Source organism: Ranitomeya variabilis, chromosome 4, assembly GCF_051348905.1.
Source record: "Ranitomeya variabilis isolate aRanVar5 chromosome 4, aRanVar5.hap1, whole genome shotgun sequence".
NCBI classification, from domain to species: domain Eukaryota; kingdom Metazoa; phylum Chordata; class Amphibia; order Anura; family Dendrobatidae; genus Ranitomeya; species Ranitomeya variabilis.
In genome coordinates this window covers 412,518,009-412,545,041 of record NC_135235.1, presented here as the reverse complement: position 1 = coordinate 412,545,041, position 27,033 = coordinate 412,518,009, and the positions used below count along the sequence as shown (strand labels likewise).

The 27,033-nt window shown below is 43.5% G+C and overlaps 1 protein-coding gene across 3 annotated transcripts; it reads left to right on the top strand.

Moving 5' to 3' along the window:
* Positions 1-152: 152 nt before the first annotated feature.
* Positions 153-26,600, top strand: LOC143765013 (uncharacterized). Of its 3 annotated transcripts, none has more exons than XM_077251228.1 (7): positions 153-283; positions 5,085-5,303; positions 5,461-5,652; positions 12,240-12,303; positions 12,395-12,492; positions 12,599-12,710; positions 24,694-26,600. In XM_077251228.1, the coding sequence occupies exons 2-7, from the start codon at positions 5,208-5,210 to the stop codon at positions 25,539-25,541; spliced, it is 1,410 nt and encodes a 469-aa protein (XP_077107343.1). In that variant the 5' UTR covers positions 153-283; positions 5,085-5,207; the 3' UTR covers positions 25,542-26,600. The 3 variants fall into 3 exon arrangements, with proteins under 3 accessions (XP_077107343.1, XP_077107344.1, XP_077107342.1); XM_077251229.1 differs by having other exon boundaries at positions 213-279; XM_077251227.1 differs by having other exon boundaries at positions 276-807.
* Positions 26,601-27,033: the final 433 nt, after the last annotated feature.

Here is a 27,033-nt window from a genome sequence, read left to right as displayed (position 1 = left end):
TGGACTCCACTGCTCAAAAGCGCTACGAAAAGATGGTCTCTGCGTTCCATAGTGTGTATGTTATTTGAACGTGTGTACATAATCGGCCATATTAGATTCTGGCACTGCCCGTATTCCTTCCTACAGGGCAGAGCTGAGAGCCAATCATTGTCGGCTACGAAGTCACGTGTGATGTATGAGGCAGGCGAGCCGGAAGTGTTTGCGGTGGGAGCCCGGATTACTTCCAGGCCAGAGCACGGGCTGCTGATATAAGGAGAGGGCTCTGGCTGGCGGCTGTGGGTTTGTACGTTGTCGTCTTGTCGCTGTGTACCGTGTGTGGCTCTGGGGGCAGAGGCGTATGCGTTACATATAGGGTGGTGACTGCGAGGGCTCCATTACTGGGGTCCCCCGGGGGAGGGGCTTCTTTGTATGGTTCTTGTTTATGACCCTGAGGTTATAAGGCAAATCTATAGTGATTTCTAACATTTCTTTTATTGTTGTCTCGAAATATAGTTATAAAACTGCATTGTTTATATGTTTTAGGCAAGTGCTTGTAAAGAATGAGCCCCATGCATTATTTATTTGGGAAACCAAACCTTCCAGAACTGTCCTAGTCACTTTAAAGGGGGTTGTCCCCCTAGTCACATTAAAGGGGTTGTCCCCCTAACCCCAGCTTAAAGGGGTTGTCTGACCTAATAAAAGCCTGTAGTCCCGCTATGTGAGCGCAGGCTTTATGAATCCTGACAGTGTGCTGTGCGCACACTGTCAGGATGCACCGGTATTGCAAGCGTGAGCTGGATGAGCGCAGTGTATACAAAGATTGAGAAGGTAAATATGATCGTAAACCATATTTATTTTCTCTGTGGGAAATGTTGCTGTGTCTGATGGTGGGATTCGCACCCCCACTGTTGTGCAAGCTGATTATTCTGCGTGGAGGTTGTAGAATATCAGGGCAGAGTAATATGTGGACCACCCGGATGTTTAAAGTCTATGGGCTGAATCAGGACCCCAAAGAAAAGTAGAATCAGTGTATACTCTCTTCATTCAGCGCCGTTCCCGGAGGCTGACATGGCTTCTTCTGTCAGGTTCTGGCTGCAGCCATTGAGCGGACGACCTGATGGAATAGCTATGAGCTGCAACCAGTCACTGCTCTTCGGCAGCAGCTGGCACATGACACAAGTCATCTGAGCCTCTGGGAACAGCGGTGTCAACATCACTGGAATGGTGCTGGAGGAGATAAGTTTTCACTTTTTTAATTGGGATCTTGAATTGATTATGGAGGAGTTGTCCAGTAGTAAACAGCTCCTTTTAAAAGGAAGCACTGTTCGAAAAAGTTCTCTGTCACCCGTTACAGAATTCCGTGTCCGGTTTCTGCCTCTAAAACTGGGGCCATTGCATAGCAGCATAATATAAAATAAACCCGGCACTCAGCTTAAAGTGGATCTCTTTTCTATTTTATTTCAAAAGAGAGAAAATACAAAAGAGATCCACTTTAAGTTGAGTGCCGGGTTTATTTTATATTAGCACATGGTATGGGACCCTACCCTGGCACCCTCACGGAGTAGTGCATACGGTTCAAATCCTTACACCATTGCATAGCAGCAGTCTGAACTAGGCCACACTTGATCCTATAAGAAACTTGCAGAGTTTCCAACGATCTCAGATTAGCTAGCGTTGTCCCCACAGATATATATTTTTTTTTTTGCATATAAATCGCACAGAAAAAAATGTTCAAAAGATGCAAAAATAACTTAAAAGGGTATTCCCATCGCCATATGTAGCAGGTGTAATAATTATATTAGCACATACCTCCAATTGGAAATGTAGTAGTTATTCTGATTCTCTTTCTTTCCTCATGTGCAGACATTGCAGGACCTTATGTATCTTGGATAGAATCTTGGAGGTGGGAGAATATCCCTTTAATATTCAGACTTTTCAGTGTTTTGAATTTTTTATTTAAATGTATTATTTATTGATTAGAATAGGGGGCAGATGTGCAGTACCTGGCTGCAGCTACTATACAGTTGACGGAGTTGTGCTGTCTAGCTCTGCAAGTGAACACTTCTGGCTGGCACTGGGAACAGCCCATTGGCAAGTGTGGTGCAACTTCACATCAGATATTGATGGCCTAAGGATAGGCCATCAATGTAAAAGTCCCGAACACCCCTTTAACCTTTTCCTGACATCCGCCGTACAGCCAGGAGCATGTTGAGCGAGGCCGTGCACATCTAGTCGGCACGTGACTGCATAAGAGCTATTTGCGTGTTTGCTTTAACTTCCTTTCCAGCTGCTGGCATTAGAGAATCCTGACTGTTTGCAATGTGTGTTTTTTTTTTTTGTTTTTTTTGTTTTTTTTTTCCCCCCCCCCCCATGGGAGATGGCAGCACTCTTTCTCCTGAATGATTACCCACCACTGTGGGATTCCTTTTTCTTTTTTTTTCTATTTAGACACTTAATAAGTACTAAGGCACATTTTTGCTCTATGGAATAGTGAGCAATGTGTGCCTCATGGTCTTTACCTTGTCCCTTTCCCCTAACAAGCACACTCCCCTGATGACGTCGCTATTGAGAAAAGAAACGCTTCAGGAGAAATTTTGTTCTGGGGTATCTGTTTTGAGAGCTACACTTGGGTATTGACCTTGTTAGGGCGGTAGTACATGCAGAGGGCACAATAGGGCGGAGAGTTTGGATCAGCTGTACAAGACTATTGAGGAATGCCTGCTGGATGTGACATCACTTTAGCTCAGAATGGGTGAGATCGACACTATTTGCACTCGTTTATGCACTTGTGACGCTTTACGTTTGGTTATCATCCTACTAAGTTTGGTATATTTAAGATAGCTTTCGTCTGTCCCGGTCTTACTAGGGTAATGGTGCCTATATTGGACTATGAACTCCTATTGATTGCTATTTAGGCTTATATTGGTCTTACTGTGGGCCTGGAGCCCCTTTTATATTCCCAGGGTCTTGGGGTCTTTTGTTTATTTTACAGGGTGGGCCATTTTAATGGATAAACCTGGGTGGGCCATTTATATGGATAAACCTAAATAAAATGGGAATGGTTGGTGATATCATTGTCCTGTTTGTGGCACATTAGTATATGGGAGGAGGAAAACATTTCATGATGGGTGGTGATCATGGTGGCCATTTTGGATCCAACTTTATAAATGGCTCACCAGGTGTATCCATATAAATGGCCCATCCTGTAGCTTATCATTAAAGGCTATATTTTAAAGGAATCTTTCAGTACTTTAACCCTGAAAAAACCTACCTAACAATAGTAGGTGACTAGACTACATTGTGCGTTGTGAGCATGTGCATCAGCACTGCTATGTATAGCCAACATCACGGTCTCCTAAGAACAACAGATAAACGCTGGCTTTTCACAGGCGTATTGTAATGATAGGCATGGGGGTCTTCATCACGTCTCTGGCGCACCGATGGACTCATAGAATGGTGCACTGTCTGCTGACTTGTGTTCAATGTTTCTGTCTGAGATTGACTGCAGCATTTAACAGGTTAACAGCTGAGAAAGGAGCTGTGCTCCACCCGAGGATGTTAAAGGGACTCTGTCACCCCCTCCAGCCGTTATAAACTAAAAGAGCCACCTTGTGCAGCAGTAATGCTGCATTCTGACAAGGTGGCTCTTTTAGTTATTGGTGCAGTCAAAGCAGAAATAAAGCGTTTTATAATTTCGCAAAAATACCTGTCTTTAGCCCTGGAGGCAGGCCTTTCCCCCCCTGCTGCACACGCCACACTGCCGTCACTCAAGGCTTCTTCGGCGCCGGGCGCCGCCCCCTCCGCGCTGTTTTCAAATCAAATCCGGCGCCTGCGCTGTTTTGTTCTGCCTGGGGCAGGTGCAGTGAGTGATGCCCGTCTGACCTCAGATGCAGTCTCGCAGACTGCGCCTGTGCGGCCACCCGGCTTGTGAATCCCAGCCCCGCAGTGTGTTATGCATTATGCACAGTAGGCAGGCGCCGGATTTGATTTGAAAACAGTGCGGAGGGGGCGGTGCCCGGCGCCGAAGAAGCCTTGAGTGACGGCAGTGTGGCGTGTGCAGCAGGGGGTTAAGACCTGCCTCCAGGGCTAAAGACAGGTATTTTTGAGAAATTATTAAACGCTTTATTTCTGCTTTGACTGCACCAATAACTAAGTCTACGTTCACATTTGCGGTCTGCGCCGCAGCGTCGGGCGCCGCAGCGTCGCCGCATGCGTCATGCGCCCCTATATTTAACATGGGGGCGCATGGACATGCGTTGCACTTGCGTTTCGCGACGCATGCATCACTGCGGCGCACGCGTCCGGGCGCAGAGGACGCAGCAAGTTGCATTTTTGCTGCGTCCAAAATCAACCAAAAAAAGGACGCATGCGTCGCAAAACGCAGCGTTGTGCATGCGTTTTGCTGCGTTTTTGTTTGCGTTGTGCGTTGCGTCGCCGACGCTGCGGCGCACAACGCAAATGTGAACGTAGCCTTAAAGAGCCACCTTGTCAGAATGCAGCATTACTGCTGCACAAGGTGGCTCTTTTAGTTTATAACGGCTGGAAGGGATGACAGAGTCCCTTTAAAGGCAGATGATGGCTCGGCTTGTGAGCCCACCTCAAAGGCAGGGATATGACGTACGTTTACATATGTCATGAAGGGGTTAAAAGGTCGAAACATTTCTGAAATTATTCTGCTTGGTATGACCTTTATTTTACATGTGAAAAACCTGACATTTTAACAGGGGTGTGTAGTCTGTAGGTATAGTTAGCATACGCTGTGGTGCTTGATGCATGAAGACGAACATTCATGAAGTGAAACATTGGATATAAAAAAACAATCGTCATCGAATATGTGGTAACAACGTTTATCGTGTCTTGTCCTCATCCCAATGCTCAATCTACAGACAAAAGCATTACACAAGCATCGGAAGTCGCAGATTAGTCAGAGGGTCGCTCATCCCACCCAGCAATCTAGCAGTGCAAGTAATTGGGGAACGGTGTGCTTCTCAAAAGGCAACTTTAGAAAACCCCTTTAAGAGCTAAATCAATCTTACAAAAATGACTTTTTTGTTGTTGTGCCGAGTGATGATTCACAATAGACTAATACTTTTATTTTTTTACAGAGAATTCTGTTCCTTTTTTTAAAACCTTTCTGCGTGGTAAAACAAACCCTACAACTTCTCAGATGTCCACTCTTTGCCTCCTTTCCAATACTGCATCCTCCTGGTCACAACTGTAGCAAGACAATGGTTCTTTCCCCAAGTGACTCGAGAATGGATAAGGACAAAAACGGCGAGATATTGAACCTCACCCTGGAGATAATCTACCTTCTGACGGGAGAGGTGAGGGATTCTGACATGTAAGTCACATGAAATACTTTAAAAGCATAGAAATAACCGGAGATGTGGGAGGCTTGCATTGTCACGCACAATCATAAAGTGAATGCTATTGGCATGGCAACATTTAGTAAGATACTTTAATGTCACTCTTCCAACATAGGATTGCACAGTAGTAAAAAAGGCATCTGGAGAAAGTGAGGCTCCCATTAGCCACACTATCAAGTCAGAAGACTACGGCAGGATTCAGATTCCCATAAAGGTGTCACCTTCTCACTTGATATTTTGTGGAAAAGACAATGAGCAAAAAATCCTGGAACTCGCCAATAAGATCATTGAGCTACTGACGGGAGAGGTGAGTGGATCCAGGGAAATAAGTAACACTGAGGGTGGTGTCTGGAAGATGACTGGTCCATTGGGTATGTCAGGTCTCCTATAAGAGAGCACTGTCTTTTAAAGGGAACCTGTCAGCAGTTTTGGCCGATTATAAGATACGGCCACTGCCTTTCAGGGCTTAGGCTGCTTTCACACTAGCGTCGGTACGGGGCTGTCGCGCTGCGTTGGCCCGATGTACCGACGCTGTCCCATTGCAAGGTCCGGGGAGGAGGGGGCGGAGTTTCGTCCGCGCATGCGCGGTTGAAAATGGCGGTCTCGACGCACAAAAAAGTTACATGTAACTTTTGTGGCGGCAGCCCGCCAAAACACGACGCAACCGTCGCACGACGGTTGCGACGTGTGGCACTGCGTCGCAATGCGTCGCTAATAAAAGTCTATGGAGAAAAAACGCATCCTACGGGCAACTTTGCAGGATGCGTTTTTTCTCCACAACGACGCATTGCGACGTGCAGTGCCTGACGCTAGTGTGAAAGTAGCCTTATCTACAGTATTCTATAAGACTTATTTTTCTTATCTTGCAGATCAGACAAGACATTATAGAATGCTGTAGATAAGCCCTGAAAGACAGTGGCCGTATCTTATATCAGCTAAACCTGGTGACAGGTTCCCTTTAAGGTTCACAATTAAAGAGCACCTGTCACCAAATGTTCCATGTTGAACTGGACACAAGATGTAATAGTGTTTTTGTTTTTTTTATTCCCCTCTCCATTGCAGAGATATTGGCAATCAAAGTATTTGGTACATGAGTTAACTTTTTTATAATTTTAAGTTCAGGTGGAGCTTGCATATGTTGTGTATCTGTTTAACCCCTTCACCCCCAAGGGTGGTTTGCACGTTAATGACCAGGCCAATTTTTACAATTCTGACCACTGTCCCTTTATGAGGTTATAACTCTGGAACGCTTCAACGGATCCCGGTGATTCTGACATTGTTTTCTCGTGACATATTGTACTTCATGATAGTGGTAAAATTTATTTGATATTACCTGCTATTATTATTATTTGTGAAAAAAATGGAAATTTGGCGAAAATTTAGAAAATTTCGCAATTTTCCAACTTTGAATTTTTATGCAATTAAATCACAGTGATATGTCACACAAAATACTTAATAAGTAACATTTCCCACATGTCTACTTTACATCAGCACAATTTTGGAACCAACATTTTTTTTTTGTTAGGGAGTTATAAGGGTTAAAAGTTGACCAGCAATTTCTCATTTTTACAACACTATTTTTTTTTTGGGGACCACATCTCATTTGAAGTCATTTTGAGGGGTCTATATGATAGAAAATACCCAAGTGTGACACCATTCTAAAAACTAAAAACAGTTTATTAACCCTTCAGGTGTTTCACAGGAATTTTTGGAATGTTTAAATAAAAATGAACATTTAACTTTTTTTCACACAAAATTTACTTCAGCTCCAATTTGTTTTATTTTACCAAGGGTAACAGGAGAAAATGGACCCCAAAAGTTGTTGTACAATTTGTCCTGAGTATGCTGATACCCCATATGTGGGGGTAAACCACTGTTTGGGCGCATTACAGAGCTCGGAAGCGAAGGAGCGCCGTTTGACTTTTCAATGCAAAATTGACTGGAATTGAGATGGGACGCCATGTTGCGTTTGGAGAGCCCCTGATGTGCTAAACATTGAAACCCCCCACAAGTGACACCATTTTGGAAAGTAGACCCCCTAAGGAACTTATCTAGAGGTGTGGTGAGCACTTTGACCCACCAAGTGCTTCACAGAAGTTTATAATGCAGAGCCGTAAAAATAAAACAAAATTTTTTTCCCACAAAAATAATTTTTTAGCCCCCAGTTTTGTATTTTCCTGAGGGTAACGGGAGAAATTGGACCCCAAAAGTTGTTGTCCAATTTGTCCTGAGTACGCTGATACCCCATATGTGGGGGGGGAACCACTGTTTGGGCGCATGGGAGGGCTCGGAAGGGATGGAGCGCCATTTGGAATGCAGACTTAGATGGAATGGTCTGCAGGCGTCACATTGCGTTTGCAGAGGCCCTAATGTACCTAAACAGTAAAAAAACCCCACAAGTGACACCATTTTGGAAAGTAGACCCCCTAAGGAACTCATCTAGATGTGTTGTGAGAGCTTTGAACCCTCAAGTGTTTCACTACAGTTTATAACGCAGAGCCGTGAAAATAAAAAAAATAAAAAATTTTCCCCCAAAAATTATTTTTTAGCCCCCAGTTTTGTATTTTCCCAAGGGTAACAGGAGAAATTGGACCCCAAAAGTTGTTCTCCAATGTGTTCCGAGTACGCTGATACCCCATATGTTGGGGTAAACCCCTGTTTGGGCGCACGGGAGAGCTCGGAAGGGAAGGAGCACTGTTTTACTTTTTCAACGCAGAATTGGCTGAAATTGAGATCGGACGCCATGTCGCATTTGGAGAGCCCCTGATGTGCCTAAACAGTGGAAACCCCCCAATTATAACTGAAACCCTAATCCAAACACACCCCTAACCCTAATCCCAACGGTAACCCTAACCACACCTCTAACCCAGACACACCCCTAACCCTAATCCCAACCCTATTCCCAACCGTAAATGTAATCCAAACCCTAACTTTAGCCCTAGCCCTAACCCTAGCCCTAGCCCTAACCCTAATGGGGAAATGGAAATAAATACATTTTTAAATTTTTTTAATTTTTCCCTAATTAAGCGGGTGATGAAGGGGGGTTTGATTTACTTTTATAATGGGTTTTTTAGCGGATTTTTATGATTGGCAGCCGTCACACACTGAAAGACGCTTTTTATTGCAAAAAATATTTTTTGCGTTACCACATTTTGAGAGCTAAAATTTTTCCATATTTGAGTCCACAGAGTCATGTGAGGTCTTGTTTTTTGCGGGACGAGTTGACGTTTTTATTGGTAACATTTTCGGGCACGTGACATTTTTTGATCGCTTTTTATTCAGATTTTTGTGAGGCAGAATGACCAAAAACCAGCTATTCATGAATTTCTTTTGGGGGAGGCGTTTATACCGTTCCGCGTTTGGTAAAATTGATAAAGCAGTTTTATTCTTCGGGTCAGTACGATTACAGCGATACCTCATTTATATCATTTTTTTATGTTTTGGCGCTTTTATACGATAAAAACTATTTTATAGAAAAAATAATTATTTTGGCATCGCTTTATTCTGAGGACTATAACTTTTTTATTTTTTTGCTGATGCTGTATGGCGGCTCGTTTTTTGCGGGACAAGATGACGTTTGCAGCGGTACCATGGTTATTTATCTCCATCTTTTTGATCGCGTGTTATTCCACTTTTTGTTTGGCGGTATGAGAATAAAGCGTTGTTTTTTGCCTCGTGTTTTTTTTTTTTTTTTTTTTTTACGGTGTTCACTGAAGGGGTTAACTAGTGATATAGTTTTATAGGTGGGGTCGTTACGGACGCGGCGATACTAAATATGTGTACTTTTATTGTGTGATTATTTTTTTATTTAGATAAAGAAATGTGTTTATGGGAATAATATATATATTTCTTTATTTAGGATTTTTTTTTTAATTTTTTTACACATTTGGGATTTTTTTTTTTAACTTTTTTACTTTGTCCCAGGGGGGGACATCACAGATCGCTGATCTGACAGTTTGCACAGCACTCTGTCAGATCACCGATGCAGGCTTACCAGAGCCTGGTCTGCACCCGGAAGTAATCCCTGCAGGACCCGGATGCAGCCCCGCGGCCATTTTGGATCCTGGGCCTGCATGGATAGGAGGTAAGAGACCCTCGCAGTAACGCGATCACATCGCGTTGCTCCGGGGGTCTCAGGGAAGCCTGCAGGGAGCCCCCTCCCTGCGTGATGCTTCCCTGTACCGCCGGCACACCGCGATCATGTTTGATCGCGGTGTGCTGGGGGTTAATGTGTCGGGGGCGGTCCGTGACCGCTCCTGGCACATAGTGCCGGATGTCAGCTGCGATAGGCCGTGAGCGCGGCTGATCGTGCTGGACGTACTATTCCGTCCTTGGGAATTAGGGCCCACCCTACATGGATGGAATAGTACGTCCAATGGCAGAAAGGGGTTAATGGTCAGTGTGAACATGCTCCTATTTTGCGTGCATATCAACCTATACCCCAGTTATTTTTTTTTTTTTCAGTTCTGTTTCAGGTTTCTGCATTTAGTGCAGGTAACGGTGTGGCCCCCCTTTATTTGAGCTGGATATTACATGTATAATACTGCCCATTTGCTGGGTATACATATTGGGGACCTGGACATGTTCTGCCCTTATTTGCATTGATGTCACTTTGCTAATGTTTTAATACTAGATGTTAAGATCATCCTGATTAGGGGACACCTTGACACTGGTGGGATGGCTTTTACTTTTTTTTTCTTTTAATAAAAAATGGTGTTTACCAAGTACCCTGTGTTTTTTATATGCAATATTGTATTTACTTACAGCAGGGTATCTGTTCATTGTGTTTCTATCTTAGGTTTTACAGCATCTTATAATAGCTCTGCAGTGCATGCAAAATAAGCTACTCCTCTGTGAGATGTAATGACAGCCTGATCTGCTCTCACTGCAGAATGATTGCAAGTTGCTCTGAGCACAACAGCCATAGTGTGGCTTATCCCTGGACACAGCTATTCTCAGCTGCACTTTCTTATCATTCAGGAGATTAGACTAGAAGATCAGAGCTTTGTCATTACATCTCACAAACTGAGGAAGCAGAGCTATGATTGCTCAACTGGTACAAGGTCTGGAGTGATAACTTTCCTTAAATTCAAGTGAATGTTAACTCATTAGGTGCCAAATACCTTGATTGCTAATATCACCTCAACAATGAGGTGGTGTCAAGAAATGACGCCGAAGCGACTACGCAGATGCCACCAATTTTCAAAGATCACAGCCTGGAAGGTTGTGCAGATCCACCCGCTGTTATCTTTTTGTCACTAATGGCTCTTTGCTGCCCCCTATTGTCCAGACAATTACTCGACTGACCGGTTAACAGAGGAGGTTGCAAGCTGTTTCCAATAATAGGCTGGTTATTGGAGGGCTAACAGTGAGCATATGGTTTATACTCTCCAATTCCAACTTGTGGAATATATCAATAACCCTGTACGGTCACTGGTAACTCCACAATAACCCAAGAGCTACTCGCTGCTACCACCAATCATTTATACAGGCCGATTGGACGCCTGATAGGTAGCATATAACTTTGGGGTGTGGTTTAAAGAGCAAAAGGAACAGAAATATTAAATGTTATATTTAATCAAGAGCAATAGGCAGTATTTTTAAACAATAAACAAAAGATTTTTACAAAGGGGTCAAAACACAGCATGTACAGTTAAATAAACTAATGTATTAACAGAAAAACTTATTACGCTGGTTACAGAGGTGGCTCAGCAAGTGGATGGAAGCAATCTGATTGAAACTGTCTGGTTAACATGGATCAAGCCTACTCTGAGATGTATCTCCCTTGGCATTGAACACCGATCATAGTTCGCCTTGGTCTTTTATCAGCATCTAAGTTACACCCTCCTTAATGAACTCAAGTGGGCCAGGTTGTGAGTTATCAGCCCTTCAGGATTTTATGAAATTCCCAACATTAATAATATTTTCACTTTTGACAATTGCAGAAATTCGAGATCGCCGCCATATTGTTTATTGGGATTTTACCTTTCCATAGATGATCAACATTATATGGCTGTTGTCAGCGTTCTGACCACTATTGAATTGGGGCTTATAGCCAGGGATAACAGTTATGAAAAAATATGCATATTCTTCCCCAATTAGTATCTTAATTGGTTCCCTCAACCTCTAACTTTACGGATTTTCCCCACTTCACTACGTACATTGTGCAATTCTAAATCCAAGAGGTATAGAATGTAAGCTCTTTTTCCTACTGGAAAATTCTGTGTGAGGGGAGCTGTTGGGGGGAGAATCTCCCCTCCCTAGAGTGGCTTCATGGATTTTAATTTTTTGTGTGACGAGGTGAAATAAAAAATAAAAATTTTACTCCACTCTGCAGCTGATATTACGGGGTGTCTAATTCAACATGAAAATTTGGGGAAAAGGTCCTCTTTAAAGCGGATCTGTCACCAGATTTCATGCATTTCAAATTGCAGCCTGTCCTGGTCATGTGATAGGTTTTGGTAGCAGTGTTTCTTCAGATTGCGGACCTCCTATCTCTCAACTGACAGAAGAGCTATATCATAAGCACACATCTCTATGAGCCAAGGAGACTGGCTTTGATCTCTGAAGAAATAATCTTCTCTGCTGACAGAGCACAAAGGATTTTTTTTTTGTCTAGCCTCAATCCTCCATGGGTAGTCAAGAGAAGATTTATTTATCTTCCGGCAGCTCACATGTATGTGTGCTTTTAATACAGCTCCTCTGTTAATTGAGACACAAGTCTCTGGAGCAGTGTTTCTTGAGACTGAAGCCCGTCCTGACATGTAACTAGGAAGGGCTGCAGTTAGAAAATAATTGGCAGAGGCCATTTTATCACATTCTTGAAGACCCCCAGTTAATGTTTGCAGTTTGTGCTATGAAATCTGGTGACAATAACTTTAAATTTTTATGCAGGGAGGAGGACATAAGGACATCAAAATGGAGGAGGAGGAGGAGAAAAAGCCCTACACATCATTAGGTACAAGAAGCTCTTAATATGAATTTGCAGGTCACCTAGTTCATAACATTACACATGTACAGTGACTGATGACATTGATTATTTCTTGCAGATGCATCCAGTAATAAATATGTACCAGAGAGCTTTCCGATTCCTCATTCCCAGGATTATCCAGTAAAAACTGAACCAGATGATAACCAAGAAGTTGAGGTCTCCAAATGACACTAATCTACTCAATATGTTATTAAAATATTCTGTCTAGTTTTTGTAAACTAATTTACAAATTGCAAAAACATCAAATATTTATTTTTTTCAGGTTGGGAACATCTTTATTATCAAAGTTAAGGAAGTTAAGGATGAAGAGATGTATGTTGTGAATGATTATCAGGAGCAGACGAAAGTAGAGAATCCTTTGCTTGCCATAGCAGGTAAGATGTTGATGGATAGTATAGAGCTCCTGGGTGTGAACTGCAAATGCTACTCTGATGGCATTACTTTTCTGTTTATGCATATTATGTGAGCAGCATGGTCAATTTCAGAATACTCCATCTTGTCTTCATTTTTGTAATTTGCTACTAAAATGTCATGGTGGCTTCAGTACTTCCCCTACTTGCTCCTTTTGGGCTTCACATAACTCAGATGTTGAGGAGAAGATGGGGGTAGCTTCATCCTCTGTTTTTGTAACAAACTTCATTACAGGGAATTTGTCACCAGGTTTTTGCTACCCCATCTGACAGTAGCATGATACAGGGTCAGAGACCCTGGTTGCAGCAATGTGTCACCTACTGGTCTGCATGATGTCATTTTGATAAGTCACTGTTTTTTCTGTCACACATGACAGCACCACAAGAGAGGAGAGCTGCCCTTCAAGGACAGAAAACCTTCAAGATAAAAAGGGTGCCACCTCTCCCTGCATCAGTTGGTTTCCTGTCCTTGACTTGGGAGCCTTGTTATTAAGGCGGCAGATGAAAGAAGATTCCCAGACCTGGGTTAGTTGGTTTCTGTCAGGGCACAGTCTTTGCTGTGGCCAGCGCCGGGGACCTGAAAGTGCCGTGGAGAGCCCAAGGCAGTTAAGTGCATGTGGCTGCACAATTACTTTATGGTTGTCCGGCACATGACGTGATCCAGAAGGCGCACACTTGAGACATTTCACCCAGAGAGTACTTCAGGGAGTGGGTACCGGAAGCTCAAGGAACGCGCTGACTGGCAGATCCACTTTTCTTTATATAAGAGTTGAAGGCCGCCCAGGCCAGACACCTGTGCTCTAGCATGGATACATGGCAGCCAGAACAGCATAATTCGGTGCAGCAGCACCACTTGGAGATTAAGCATCAGCCGCAGCATCTACAGCCACCGCGACAGAAGCAGCCCCAGTGACAGAAGAAGCAGGTACACCAGCAACCACATTCAGAATGACGGGGCAGCAGTGGGGGTCGCACGGGCATAGTACGCGAGACCAGAAATTCCAGATGAAGTCGGCACACCTCCAGCAGAATGGAGGAATTCACTGGGGAGACTTATTGGATGTGATTCTGCCTCCTGATCCAGTACCCTTGATATCTTCTGAGTGATCTTCGTGAAGCTTCAGCCTGCTAATAATTTTTTTTTTCTTTTCTATTTCTCTACCCTTTCTGTCAGTCACCAGGAAGTGCCTAAAAAATGTACATCACAAAATCCAATCACAGAGAATGTGCTCTCTGTGGACAGGGATTGGGTAGTCCTTGGCCTCAAAAAATTGGCAGTCCTGCATTGATAAAATGATTTCTGAGGAGTCCCGTCCCAAAATTTTACCTCTAATTTAAGATCCCTTATCAGACCTGAGGTGGTGAACTCCTTAAGGTACCGTCACATTAAGCGACGCTGCAGCGATAGCGACAGCGATGCCGATCGCTGCAGCGTCGCTGTTTGGTCGCTGGAGAGCTGTCACACAGACCGCTCTCCAGCGCCCAACGATGCCGAGGTCCCCGGGTAACCAGGGTAAGCATCGGGTTGCTAAGCGCAGGGCCGCGCTTAGTAACCCGATGTTTACCCTGGTTACCAGCGTAAAAGTTAAAAAAACAAACAGCACATACTCACCAGCGCGTCCCCCAGCCTCTGCTTCCTGACACTGACTGAGCTCCGGCCCTAACAGCACAGCGGTGACGTCACCGCTGTGCTTTCACTTTCAGTTTAGGGCCGGCGCTCAGTCAGTGTCAGGAAGCAGAGGCTGGGGGACGCGCTGGTGAGTATGTGCTGTTTGTTTTTTTTAACTTTTACGCTGGTAACCAGGGTAAACATCGGGTTACTAAGCGCGGCCCTGCGCTTAGTAACCCGATGTTTACCCTGGTTACCAGTGTAAAATATCGCTGGTATCCTTGCTTTTGCTGTCAAACACGGCGATACACGGCGACCTAGCGACCAAATAATGTGCAGACCTTCTAGCAGCGACCAGCAATTTCACAGCGGGATCCAGATCGCTGCTGCGTGTCAAATACAGCGATATCGCTATCCAGGTCGCTGCAACGTCACGGATCGCTGGCGATATCGCCTAGTGTGACGGTACCTTTAGTCACTATCCCACTCACACATAGTAAGATCTAAAAGTATGTAAAAAGCCAGGAGATCTCCCAGATTGTCTGATAATTCTACTGAGTCAGAACGAAAGGTTCAGTATGAGTCTTCATCAAGTTCCACTTCATGTGAGAAGGACATTGTTAGTGAACATTGTTTTCTGCTAGAAGAAGCGAATAATTTAGTGAAGGCAGTGAGATCAATAATGGGGTTAGTGGACCCCCCCCCCAAAAAAAAACAAAAAAACAAAAACAGGAAATCTGTCCAGGACCTAATGTTCGGGGGCCTGGAACAGAAAAAAACGGAAAAACCTTCCCCAATAATGAGAAAATCCAGGGCATTATTGATGGAGAATAGAGAAGAGGCCTCTTCCCTTCATCTTTCAAAAGGAAATGTCCCTTTGCTGAAGAGGCTACAATATCCTGGGACAAATCTCCCAAACTAGACATAACAATTTCAAAGGCCTCAAAGTCTTTACTTGCCTTTGAAGATATGGGGCTATTAAGAGACCCCTTTAGATGCAAAAGCTGATAGTTTCCTTAAGGAACCATGGGAGTCTTCAGCGGAGCCTTTAAACAGCCATAGCAGGGAAATGTACAGCTAGGCACCTTAAGGGCATGTGCACACGTTGCGATTTTTGATGGGTTTCCGTGGCGTTTTTGGACACGCGGAATTGCCTCAAATGCGCAGTGCGTTGGGCACACAATGTTAATCAATGGGAAATTAAAAAACGCTGTGCGTATGCTGCGGAAAAAAACTTGTGGATTCGCAGCGTTTTTTTTCCGCAGCATGTCAATTCTTTATGCGGAACTGCAGGGTTTCTGCACCCATTGACTTCCATTGTGTCAGGCCAATCCGCAACGGATGTGAGTGCGAGAAACGCTGCGGCCCGGGAGGAGGGAAGTGTGTGGGCGGTTTCTGTGTGCGTGTCTGTGTGTGCGGGCGGGGTCTGTATTTCTGTGTGCGGGGTCTACCGTGGCTGTATAGGGGTCTGCTGGGGCTTTATCAGAGTGTGTGTGTGTGTGGGGGGGGGGCATCGTCCGATTAGACTACAAGTCCCATCCGGCTATGTCTGCTACAGTGACAGTGATTGACACTTTAGCCAATGATGGGACAGTAGTAGTCCCATCATCCAGCTAATGTGTTGAATATGTAAAAAAAAAAAAAAAAAAAAAAAACATACAGTACATATATAGTTCATACTCACCATCTACACCTAATCTCCGAAGCCCTCACTCACCTGAAAAAAAATTAAAATAATTAACCAACAATATACTCCCTGTGTCCGACGTAATCCAGTTAATACGATTGTCCCACGACGATCTCCCGTGGAGAACTGTCACATCAGCTGATGCGACCACTCTCCAGGGGCCTGCGGTGATACAATGATGGAGGTAATCCTCTACATTGTATCACTCCGCCGCCGACAGGTCACCTGAGTTCACCTGTCAGTTTGCGGCACTACATTCTTCGAATGGATATAGGCGTGCAATAAAAATTATGAAAAACTGTCGTTTTATTTCATTAAAATTTATTCTTATGTGTGGTTTTTTTTTTAACTCTTTCTTACTATAAGATTAATAGTGGATAGACCTCTTATTGACGCCTCTCCATTATTAACTGGGCTTAATGTCACCTTACAATAGCAAGGTGACATTAACTCCCTATTACCCCATATTCCACCGCTACACGTCAGTGGGAAGAAAAAGGCTGTGTGCCAGAATTGGCGCATTGTACAGATGCGCCATTTCTGGGCGGCTGCGGGCTGATGTTTGTAGCGGGGGGGGGGGGTTGGGCATGGCCCCTTCCTAGGCTATGAATATCAGCCCGCAGCTGTCTGCATAGCCTTTCTGGTTACAAAATATAGGGGGACCTCACGTCATTTTTTTGTTTGGGGGGTCCCCCTATTTTAATAGCCAGTGAAGGCTATACAGACAGCCGCGGGCTGATATTCATAGCCTGGGAAGGGGCCATGGGTATTACTCCCTTCCCTGGCTACAAATATTGGCCCCCGGGCCGTCGGCTTTCCCACTCTAGCGCAGAAAATTGCCCATGCCATTTTCTTTTTTTCCCCCTTTTTTTTTTTTTTTTTTTTTTTTAAATTAATCATAGTTCATTAATAAACAACGGCCTTGCTGTTATATATCTATGGATATATCTATAGATGGATAGATCTATAGATATATGGATATATCCATCTATAGTTATATCTTTAGACATAACTATGGATATATCTATAGAGATAGATAAGGATATATCTATAGATCTATTTATAGATAGATTTTATAGATAGATTTATCTATAGATACATAGATATATCTATCTCATTCCTTCTATCTATCTAACGATAGATTGATAGAAGGAATGAGAGATCTATACATAGATCAATAGATATTTTTTATAGATCAATCTATCTACCTATATCTGTGTGTAATGGAGTGTGGGTTGGACAAATGTAAAAGAGCAGGTTGGACAAGAAATGACATCACATCTTTTTTTTTTTTTTTTTTTTTTTATTCAATACTAGATCTTTATTTAGCTTTCAAAAACGCGCAGATTTTTACCTGCGTTTTCTGCCAAGAGATGCGGATTCAGTGCGGAAAAATCCGCAGACTAATCCGCAACTTGTGCACATACCCTTATGGTCTGGTAAGCGATCTGCGGGACCAACTAAATAGCAAAGTGTCAAGAGATTCCATTTTGGCTGCACTCCCAGTAATAAAAGGGCAGCTGCCTTCCTTTCAGATGCCTTGGCGGACACTGCAAGGCTAGCGGCCAGGTCAGCGCCAATAACCAACGCAGGCCGCAGAGCCGTCTGGTTGAAATGTTGCCATGGGGATGTGCAATCGAAACTGAAGCTGTTCTTTCTTCCATGCAAGGGTGAATATTTATTCTGTACAGTCCTGGATGATATCCTTGAAAAAGCAGGCAAAAGCAAAAAAATGTTTCAAAAATCTCCCTTTTCATCCTTTTTAAATGCCCTTTCGGATTTAGCAGTTTAGCCGGAAGAGAAAATCCAGAGACCAGGACAGATGGGAGGATCGTACCAAGAGAAGTAGAGGATTCCTCCTGCGGTCCCTCACAGAAGGGCAGAAAGCCCTCCCTATGACTGTTCCCCAGATGGGAGGGGGGCTCTGTCTTCCTCACGGCCTGGGAAAAGATTTCCTCCAGAGTCTGGATCCTCAGTCTAATAAGGTCAGGCTGGAGTGTCACAAGTATTCAGAGAGATTTATCATGTCCCCACGGGCATCCCCGCTGGAACAACCAGCACTACAGGCAGAAGTTTGATGCCTAATGGCAAAACACGTCTTATTAGAAATCCCACCAGAGGAAAAGGTGTTCTACTTCCCTTTATTTCTGACAAGCTGAAGAGCCCGGCGTTGCCCGGGCATAGTAACTAACTGTGGTTAGTTATAACAAATTATAATGATTATATTGCACATAAAAACATGTCACATCATATATTCATCACTACAGACTTGCAACACAAATTAACTAAATGATTACCCAAGTATTGATAGTATTTTATTTGGTTTTTCCTACCGGTGCAAAGATGAACAGATTTTTGGCAGTTCCAACTCTTGAACAGGCCACGTAAAGTTGACCATGAGAATGAAGCAAAAGTATTTTTTTAACACAATATTAACCCCTTAACGACTGCCAATATGACTTTTAAGGGCGGCAGTTAAGGGGCCTTAATCCTTGCACCTCCTGCTCTTTCTTTTTACACAACCTCCTCCTGCACATCACGCTCCTACTTTATACACAGCATTTTTCTGCAGCACAGCTTTTCTCCTTTATAGCCGCCTCCTCCGGCCGCACCTCACACTCCTCTTCCATATACAATTGGAAACACTTGATCCCAAGAGAAATTGCACTAATTGCAATATGGCATATCATATACACAGCCTACTTCTTCTGCAGCACCACACTTTTCTCCTTTAGACCTCGTTAGGGCATGTTGTGATTGGCCAGTGTTCCCCAACTCTGGTCCTCAAGAGCCACCAACAGGTCATGTTTTCAGGATTTCCTTAGTATTGCCCAGGTGATAATTGCATCACCTGTGAAATACTAAGGAAATCCTGAAAACATGACCTGTTGGTGGCTCTTGAGGACTGGAGTTGGGGAACACTGGGTTAGGCTATGGATTGAACTAGATGGACTTAGTCTTCCTTCAACCTTAATAACTATGTTACTATGTTATTTGGTCAGTATTTTTACCTCAGTATTTGTACTTTTTCAGAGGAAAAGTATATTAGAAACACGTCACCACTTCTGTATTTTTCTCCCACTTGTGGTTTTTGCTTATAAATACTGAGGTAAAATACTGAACAAATACTGAACTTGTGAATGTGGCCTTATACACAGCCTCCACCTGCAGCACCTCTCTTCTCTATACAGAGCCTCATACTGCAGCAGCACCTGACTTCTCTCCTTTTCCCTCTTACTCCTCTCATTCCCCCCCACACCTGTCATTTTCACCTCTCCTCTCATTTTCACCTCACTCCTCTCATTTTCACCTCACTCCTCTCATTTTCACCTCACTCCTCTCATTTTCACCTCACTCCTCTCATTTTCACCTCACTCCTCTCATTTTCACCTCACTCCTCTCATTTTCACCTCACTCCTCTCATTTTCACCTCACTCCTCTCATTTTCACCTCACTCCTCTCATTTTCACCTCACTCCTCTCATTTTCACCTCACTCCTCTCATTTTCACCTCACTCCTCTCATTTTCACCTCACTCCTCTCATTTTCACCTCACTCCTCTCATTTTCACCTCACTCCTCTCATTTTCACCTCACTCCTCTCATTTTCACCTCACTCCTCTCATTTTCACCTCACTCCTCTCATTTTCACCTCACTCCTCTCATTTTCACCTCACTCCTCTCATTTTCACCTCACTCCTCTCATTTTCACCTCACTCCTCTCATTTTCACCTCACTCCTCTCATTTTCACCTCACTCCTCTCATTTTCACCTCACTCCTCTCATTTTCACCTCACTCCTCTCATTTTCACCTCACTCCTCTCATTTTCACCTCACTCCTCTCATTTTCACCTCACTCCTCTCATTTTCACCTCACTCCTCTCATTTTCACCTCACTCCTCTCATTTTCACCTCACTCCTCTCATTTTCACCTCACTCCTCTCTTCTTCACCTCACTCCTCTCTTCTTCACCTCACTCCTCTCTTCTTCACCTCACTCCTCTCTTCTTCACCTCACTCCTCTCTTCTTCACCTCACTCCTCTCTTCTTCACCTCACTCCTCTCTTCTTCACCTCACTCCTCTCTTCTTCACCTCACTCCTCTCTTCTTCACCTCACTCCTCTCTTCTTCACCTCACTCCTCTCTTCTTCACCTCACTCCTCTCTTCTTCACCTCACTCCTCTCTTCTTCACCTCACTCCTCTCTTCTTCACCTCACTCCTCTCTTCTTCACCTCACTCCTCTTCTTCACCTCACTCCTCTCTTCTTCACCTCACTCCTCTCTTCTTCACCTCACTCCTCTCTTCTTCACCTCACTCCTCTCTTCTTCACCTCACTCCTCTCTTCTTCACCTCACTCGTACACAGCAACTTACTGTTAGAAGCACAGCTGTGTAGTCCATGAGTCTCCTCCCTTTCCCTGGACGTCATGCCTCGCAGGAGCAACTCCATTCTAGACACGACAGAGCTAGATGTGGCCTGTGCCTGTCGCGCACTGAGCCAATGTGCACACGTATGCAGATTGGCCGCTGTGGATTCACAGCTGTTTTCCATGCGTTGTACAGTACCATGTAAACGTATGGAAAATAAAATCCGCGGTGCATATGCTGCGGAAAAAAATGCGTGGAACCACAACGTTTATTCCGCAGCATGTCAATTCTTTGTGCGGATTCCGCAGCGGTTTACACCCTCAATAGGAATCCGCAGGTGTAACACCGCAGGGGAAATCCGCAAAAAAACGCGGTAAACCCGCATTAAATCCGCAGATAATCAGCAGTGCGGTTTACCTGCGGATTTTGCAAAGACAGTGCGGAAAAATCCGCACACCAATCCGCAATGTGGGCACATAGCCTGATACTCTGAAGGCTGCCACCGGTGAGTTTTGCAGGGTGTCATTCGAGGTGAATGTGTCTCCGCCCGTGTGTACTAACAACGTGGGCCATGTGGAGTGTGGCTGGGCGGGGCTATGTGGAGTGGACGTGGCCTAGTACACACACACACTCTCATACACACTCTCACACACACTCAGCTTTATATATAGATAGAGAAACCGGACAATACTTACAGGACAATAAACAATTTGAGTGCATTGAACAGATTCTGTAAAATTCCTACATTTTAAATGGAATCAATAAAATCAGCCTTAAAACTGCTTGTTCCAGGATGCTATATGGCAATCCTGGATCTAAAGGATGCCTGCTACTATATACCAATACATGTAGAATATCAGAGGTTCCTCAGGATGGCACTAAAAGTAAAAGGTGACCATTTTCAATACAGCACACTTCCCTTTGGTATATATATCCTACAACAAACTGGAGTATAAACAACCCATCGGTATAACATAAGTAATAAATTTTATTATAAATAGAACAATACAAATAGGTACACACTACAAAAACAGGGTATACGCAGAGCTAATGTACATAGGACGTGCAACACTGAGAGTCACACCATGGGTATGTAAGGCTGGCAGAAAAACATATCAGCTCTAGATACATATCAGGAGTGATTTGGTATATAATATAAAGTGCATAGTGCTTGATAGAGCAGTGCTCGTGTATGGTATAACTGCTCACCTAACCAAAAAACTGAGCTAAAGACCCTCTACTCATGCCTGTCTTACCCATACATTGGTGCCAGTGTCCGTCCAACAGCGTTTCGCGTTCAGCTTCCTCGGGGGGCGTCTCTGCTACATAAGAGTGATGCTCAGATCGCTCCTATATAGTAGAATTGCAGCATTGCTATGAGCGCCGACCACAGGGTGACGCTCACAGCAATCTGGCATCAACAACCATAGAGGTCTTTAGTAGACCTCTGGTTGTCATGCCGACGCACTGCTGACCCCCAGTCACGTGACGGGGGTCAGCAGTGTGCGTATTTACGGCCTAATGGCCGAAAGTACTTGTTAAACGCCACTGTCAGTTTGACTGCGGCATTTACCTGGTTAATAGGTGCGGGCAGATCGCGATTCCGTCCGGCCCTATTGCGGGCACATGTCAGCTGTTGAAAACAGCTGACATATCGCTTCCTTGAGGTGGACTCACCGCCGGAGCCCACCTCAAAGCAGGATGGTACTGACGTTGGACATACTATTCCGTCCAACGTCAGTAAGGGGTTAAATCCGGGAAAAATTAAAATTAGCGCTATTGAAAGCACAGATTTTCCTAGGTGTCATGATAAATAATAGACTTCAATCTTCAATAGTGCCACCTTCCAAGGGAAAAAATAGTGATAAAAAAAAATCCTGTCTTGTCCCTCAGGAGAGTGATGTTCCTGCTAGGTTCCCTTACTTCCTGTATTCCAGTGGTCAGAATGCCCAATTCCACAAGAGCGTTGCAGTGGACCGTCCTAGAGAAAGTACCTTCTTTTTCGGCGTATGAGACTGGGCGTATAAGACGACCCCCAACTTTTCGGGGGTCATCTTATACACCGGGTGTTGTCTTATACGGCGTGTGCAGGGAGCGGTCCCGGATGGTTCCCAGGGTCTGGAGGAGAGGAGACCCTCCTTCAGGCCCTGGGATCCATATTCGTGTAAAAAAAAAAAAAATGGATATACTTACCTTCTGATAGCCCCCGGGGTTCTCCCGGTTCTCAGCGGTGCATGCGGCGGCTTCCGTTCCCAGGGATGCATTGCATGGTTTTTTATTCTTTTTTTTTACACAAATATGGATCCCAGGGCCTGAAGGAGGGTCTCCCTCTCCTCCAGACCCTGGGAACCATTCGGGACCGCTCCCTGCACCATATGCGGTGACCTAAGAGTTCCACACATGCCGTACCCGGCGTATAAGACAACCCCCGACATTTGAGAAGATTTTCGGGGGCTAAAAAGTTGTCTTATACGCCGGAAAATACGGTAGCTTTGCAAGAACAGCAGCTAGAAGGCAAATTAACACTTTCACACGCAGTAATCCACACTCTCCTTTGGTAGTTAAGAATAGGGTAGTTTCCAAAGGTGGTACTCTGGGTATACAACATTTCCAGAGTTGTCACCACAGATTCCAGCCCCAGAGGATGGGGGCTTATCTGATCAGCCATCTAATCCAGGGACTTGGTCAGAGGGAGAGAAATTAGCCTTTTCAAATACAAGTGTTTCTCACTAAACTAGAATATCATCAAGTTATTTTATCAGTTATTTAATAAAAAAAATTGAAACTCGTATATTATGTAGGGTCATTACAAACAGAATGATCTATTTCTAGGGTTTACTTCTGTTAATGGTGAAGATTATGGCTTACAGCCAATGAAAACCTAAAAGTAGGGTGAGTGATATCCAGGCCTTGCCGACAGATCATCTCTTTACCCTGCTTCTGGAAGATACGTCGGGTCTGGTTTCAAAATTACCTTATCTCCCCAAGTAGTTTCTAAATTCCATAGGTCACAATGGATAGTTTTACCATCCATTTTTGTTCTGATCCTAAAAATCCTAAAGAGGAAAAGTGACATTCTTTAGATGTCAGAAAGCATCTATTACAGTATTTATTCAAATTGCCTCTTCTGAGAAAAAGAGGACTTATACTCTATAGCGCCACCTGTTGGAAGTAGCGATCAAACAATACCGGGTACGGCATATTACAATATTTGGCAGTCACAGAGCTGTGGAGAAAAGATGGGGCTCTCCTCGTCACCTTTCAGGGACCTAAAAAGGATTAAAAGTATCAAAAGGTACTTTAGCGAGGTGGATTAGAGAAGCCATTAAGATAGCCCTACCTGCTATAGGCTGTTTCAGGAGGGTTGAAGGCCCAATCCACAAGAGCAATGGCTGCATCCTGGGCAGAGAGGTTGGATGTCTCCATCAAACAGATCTGTAAGGTGGCAACATGGTCTTCCCTTTCTACCTTTTTACCTGGGCCGGTCTTCCTCTTCTGACCCCACATTTGGGAGAAGGTGTCTACAGGCTGTGGTTCCTCCCTAGAAGTAATTATTCTCTGTAATTCTCTCGTGATGCTGTCATGGGTGACAGAAAAATACAATGTTACTTACCAGTAATGTGTTTTTTTCGGAAGCCATGACCGCACCCTTATATTACCTCCTGTTGCCAAGTTGTTTTCACTTTTCTGGTTTGTGGCCTTCATTTAATGGGTGAAGATAGAGATTGTATACAATGTATGTAAAGTAACTATTGGAGGTCCTCTCATGCTCTGTAAACCAACTGATGTGGAGAGAGGAGCTGCCCTTTTAATCCTGAAGGTTTCCTGTCCTCGAAGAACGGATCACCTCTCTCCTGGTGCTGTCATGGGTTTTGAAAAAACACATTACTAGCAAGTAACTTCATATTTATCTGCTGCAGATCTATCAGTTCTCTGAAGGTTGAGCTGTGTATCATTCCACTTATACTAATGATTGGCAGCTTTCTGTGTACACTGTGCGTGGGCAGAAAGATGCCCATCAATGGTCGTGTGGGTATGGTTACATGGCAATAGGTTTACAAGTCCTGCAATTTCCTGCTGATAAAACATTGATTTTATCTAGCTAGCAGCCCAGTAAATGATACATCTCTGGTATCGGGGTTCATCTCAACATCATGCTGCTCTCAGATTCAGTGGCAAAAACCTGGTGCTAGATTCCCTTTTATTGGTGTTTAGTATGCTTCAGTGTTTTATACACTTACAATTTTCTTGTTCTCTGCATTTATTTACATTTTTTTTTCCTTCAGAACCAGAAAGGAGATATTCATGTGAGCTTTGCAGCAAATCTTTTACTCGGAAGTCGCACCTTGTTGAACATCACAAAACTCACACAGGGGAAAAGCCGTTTATATGTTCTGAATGTGGTGACTGTTTTACACTTAAAGGAAATCTTGAGAGACATAAGAGAATACACAGAGATGAAAGGCCATATCAGTGTCAGGAATGTGGGAAATCCTTTTTTCAGAAATCAGATCTCGTTGAACATCGGAGAATTCACACTGGAGAGAAACCTTATCCATGTTTGGAATGTGGGAAATGTTTTATAAAAAAATCAGCTCTTGTGAAACATCAGAAAACTCACACAGGAGAGAAGCCGTTTTCATGTGTTGAATGTGGGAAACGCTTTAGCCAGAATACAGGGCTTGTGGAACATCAAAAAATTCATAGAAATGAAAGACCATTTTCATGTACATACTGTAGTAAAAGTTTTACCCAGAAAGGAGGCCTTGCTGAACATCAGAGGATTCACACAGGCGAGAATCTTTTTACGTGCTCAGAATGTGGGAAGTCGTTCACTAAAAATTCAGCTCTAATTATTCATCAGAGATTTCATACAGGAGAGAAACCATTTATTTGTTCAGTTTGTGAGAAAGGCTTTACCCAGAAATCTGATCTTGTTAAACATCTTCGAATCCACTCTGGAGAAAAGCCTTATTCATGTTCAGTGTGTGGAAAGAGTTTTACCCAGAAACCAGACCTTATTGAACATGAGAGAATTCATACTGGCGAGAAACCATTCTCATGTTTGGAATGTGGAAGAAGTTTTACTCACAGATCAAACTTTGTAAAACATCAGTATATTCACACACATTGAAGTGTCCATCAAAAGCGCCAGTCTTGGGTAGAAAACCCTTGATCTCCCATGTCATGCTTCAATTCAACGAAAGATAAATCTGAAATGAAGGTTATTGACGTTGTGAAGTAGGGAGTTCGGTGGTCTTGTAAACGTGTTCTTGGTTTCACATCAGGACCTAATGAGTGCGTCAAACTCTTGTTTATGAACCCTGCAGAGCCCCAGACATTTTGACAACTGACATGAGGAGCTAAAACTAAAGAAAATACTCATTTTTATTTAGCAGAGGTGGTATGCTTTTACCACTACTTTTAGACAAAAAATATACCAGTATATCAATTGTACTTTTAAAAGATTCTTTTTTTCTGTAGGCATTGCTCATGCTTTTTCTTTCAGATTACCAGTTTTAGTCTATAATTAGAAACCTTTTTATATTTGCATCTAAATGCAAAAAATCTGTCATGATCCAATCCAGATAATTATGGCTCTTAACTCATTTTAGGGCTGGCTTCAAATAATTTCTTTAGCATATATTAGGCTATAAATGTAGGTCATGAGACCTGCAGCCAGTTCACAAATTGCAGTTTCTGCACAGAATGTAAAGTACATGTGTATAGCGGTCTTAAGAGGAAGATGTGCTACACTGATGAAAAATGCATCGTTTTCAGTTGAAAATTATTGAGTTTTCAGACTGAATGCTAATCTAAGAGTCCTGTCCCTAGTATTATACGCACCAGCCGTCGTCTTCAACCGTTTTCGGCTCTTGTAGGTCTCCAGCAAGTTATCTGCTCGATCGCTCCAGTGTTTGCTGGGTGATCCAGAAGTTAAAACTAAATTTAAGTCTGAGCGCCACAACGAGGGTCTCATTCATTTACATTGAGAGATTATGATGGGTACCTCTCACTTCTGGTCAGTCGGAAGATGCAGTCACAAGATGGTAGTGTGGAACCAGAGTGGCGCCAGGAAGAGCTGATAAGTATAATGCTGGGATCAGAGATCTTACATTAGTAGCACCACTGCAGCGCTGAAATAAAAAGAAAAAACTGTAGTCTTGCTTTTAAGCTACAATCTTTCCATTTACTGACTGCCTGTCCTTTAAAAGTATATTATCTCAATTCCTCTTTTCGCAGCTATGTATTAAATGTAGTACGTAGATATAGCTAGTTTTTCTTCCCACTAAAGCTTTTCTGTAAATGGCCGTTTTTTGTTGTTTTTTTTTAAGCAAAAATCACTTAAGAAAATCCTGTGACGTTTTCTATCTGCACACTGATGATCCCCATTGTAATTTACAGGACCAATACCAGGGATTTTAACATTTGTGTAGCATTGGTTTGTTTGCGCTTATGATTTGAGGATATAAAATGTCCCATTCATTTGCATTGGGGTGTGAAATGTCAGTGGATTCTGGCTCGGATTCATTAAGACTAGTGTTTTGTACCCCAGTCTTAGTGAGGGGCGTGTAAGAATAAAATGCACCAGATTAACTGAGCTGCACTTGCTAGAAATGTTATTT

Bases quoted from the DNA above. Each gene is read 5' to 3' on its own strand.
- LOC143765013 (XM_077251227.1), top strand. From the start codon at position 778: ATGAGCGCAGTGTATACAAAGATTGAGAAG. The intron at 5,304-5,460 runs GTGAGGGATTCT...CTTCCAACATAG, and splicing joins TCTACCTTCTGACGGGAGAG to GATTGCACAGTAGTAAAAAA. The intron at 12,304-12,394 runs GTACAAGAAGCT...TATTTCTTGCAG, and splicing joins AAAGCCCTACACATCATTAG to ATGCATCCAGTAATAAATAT.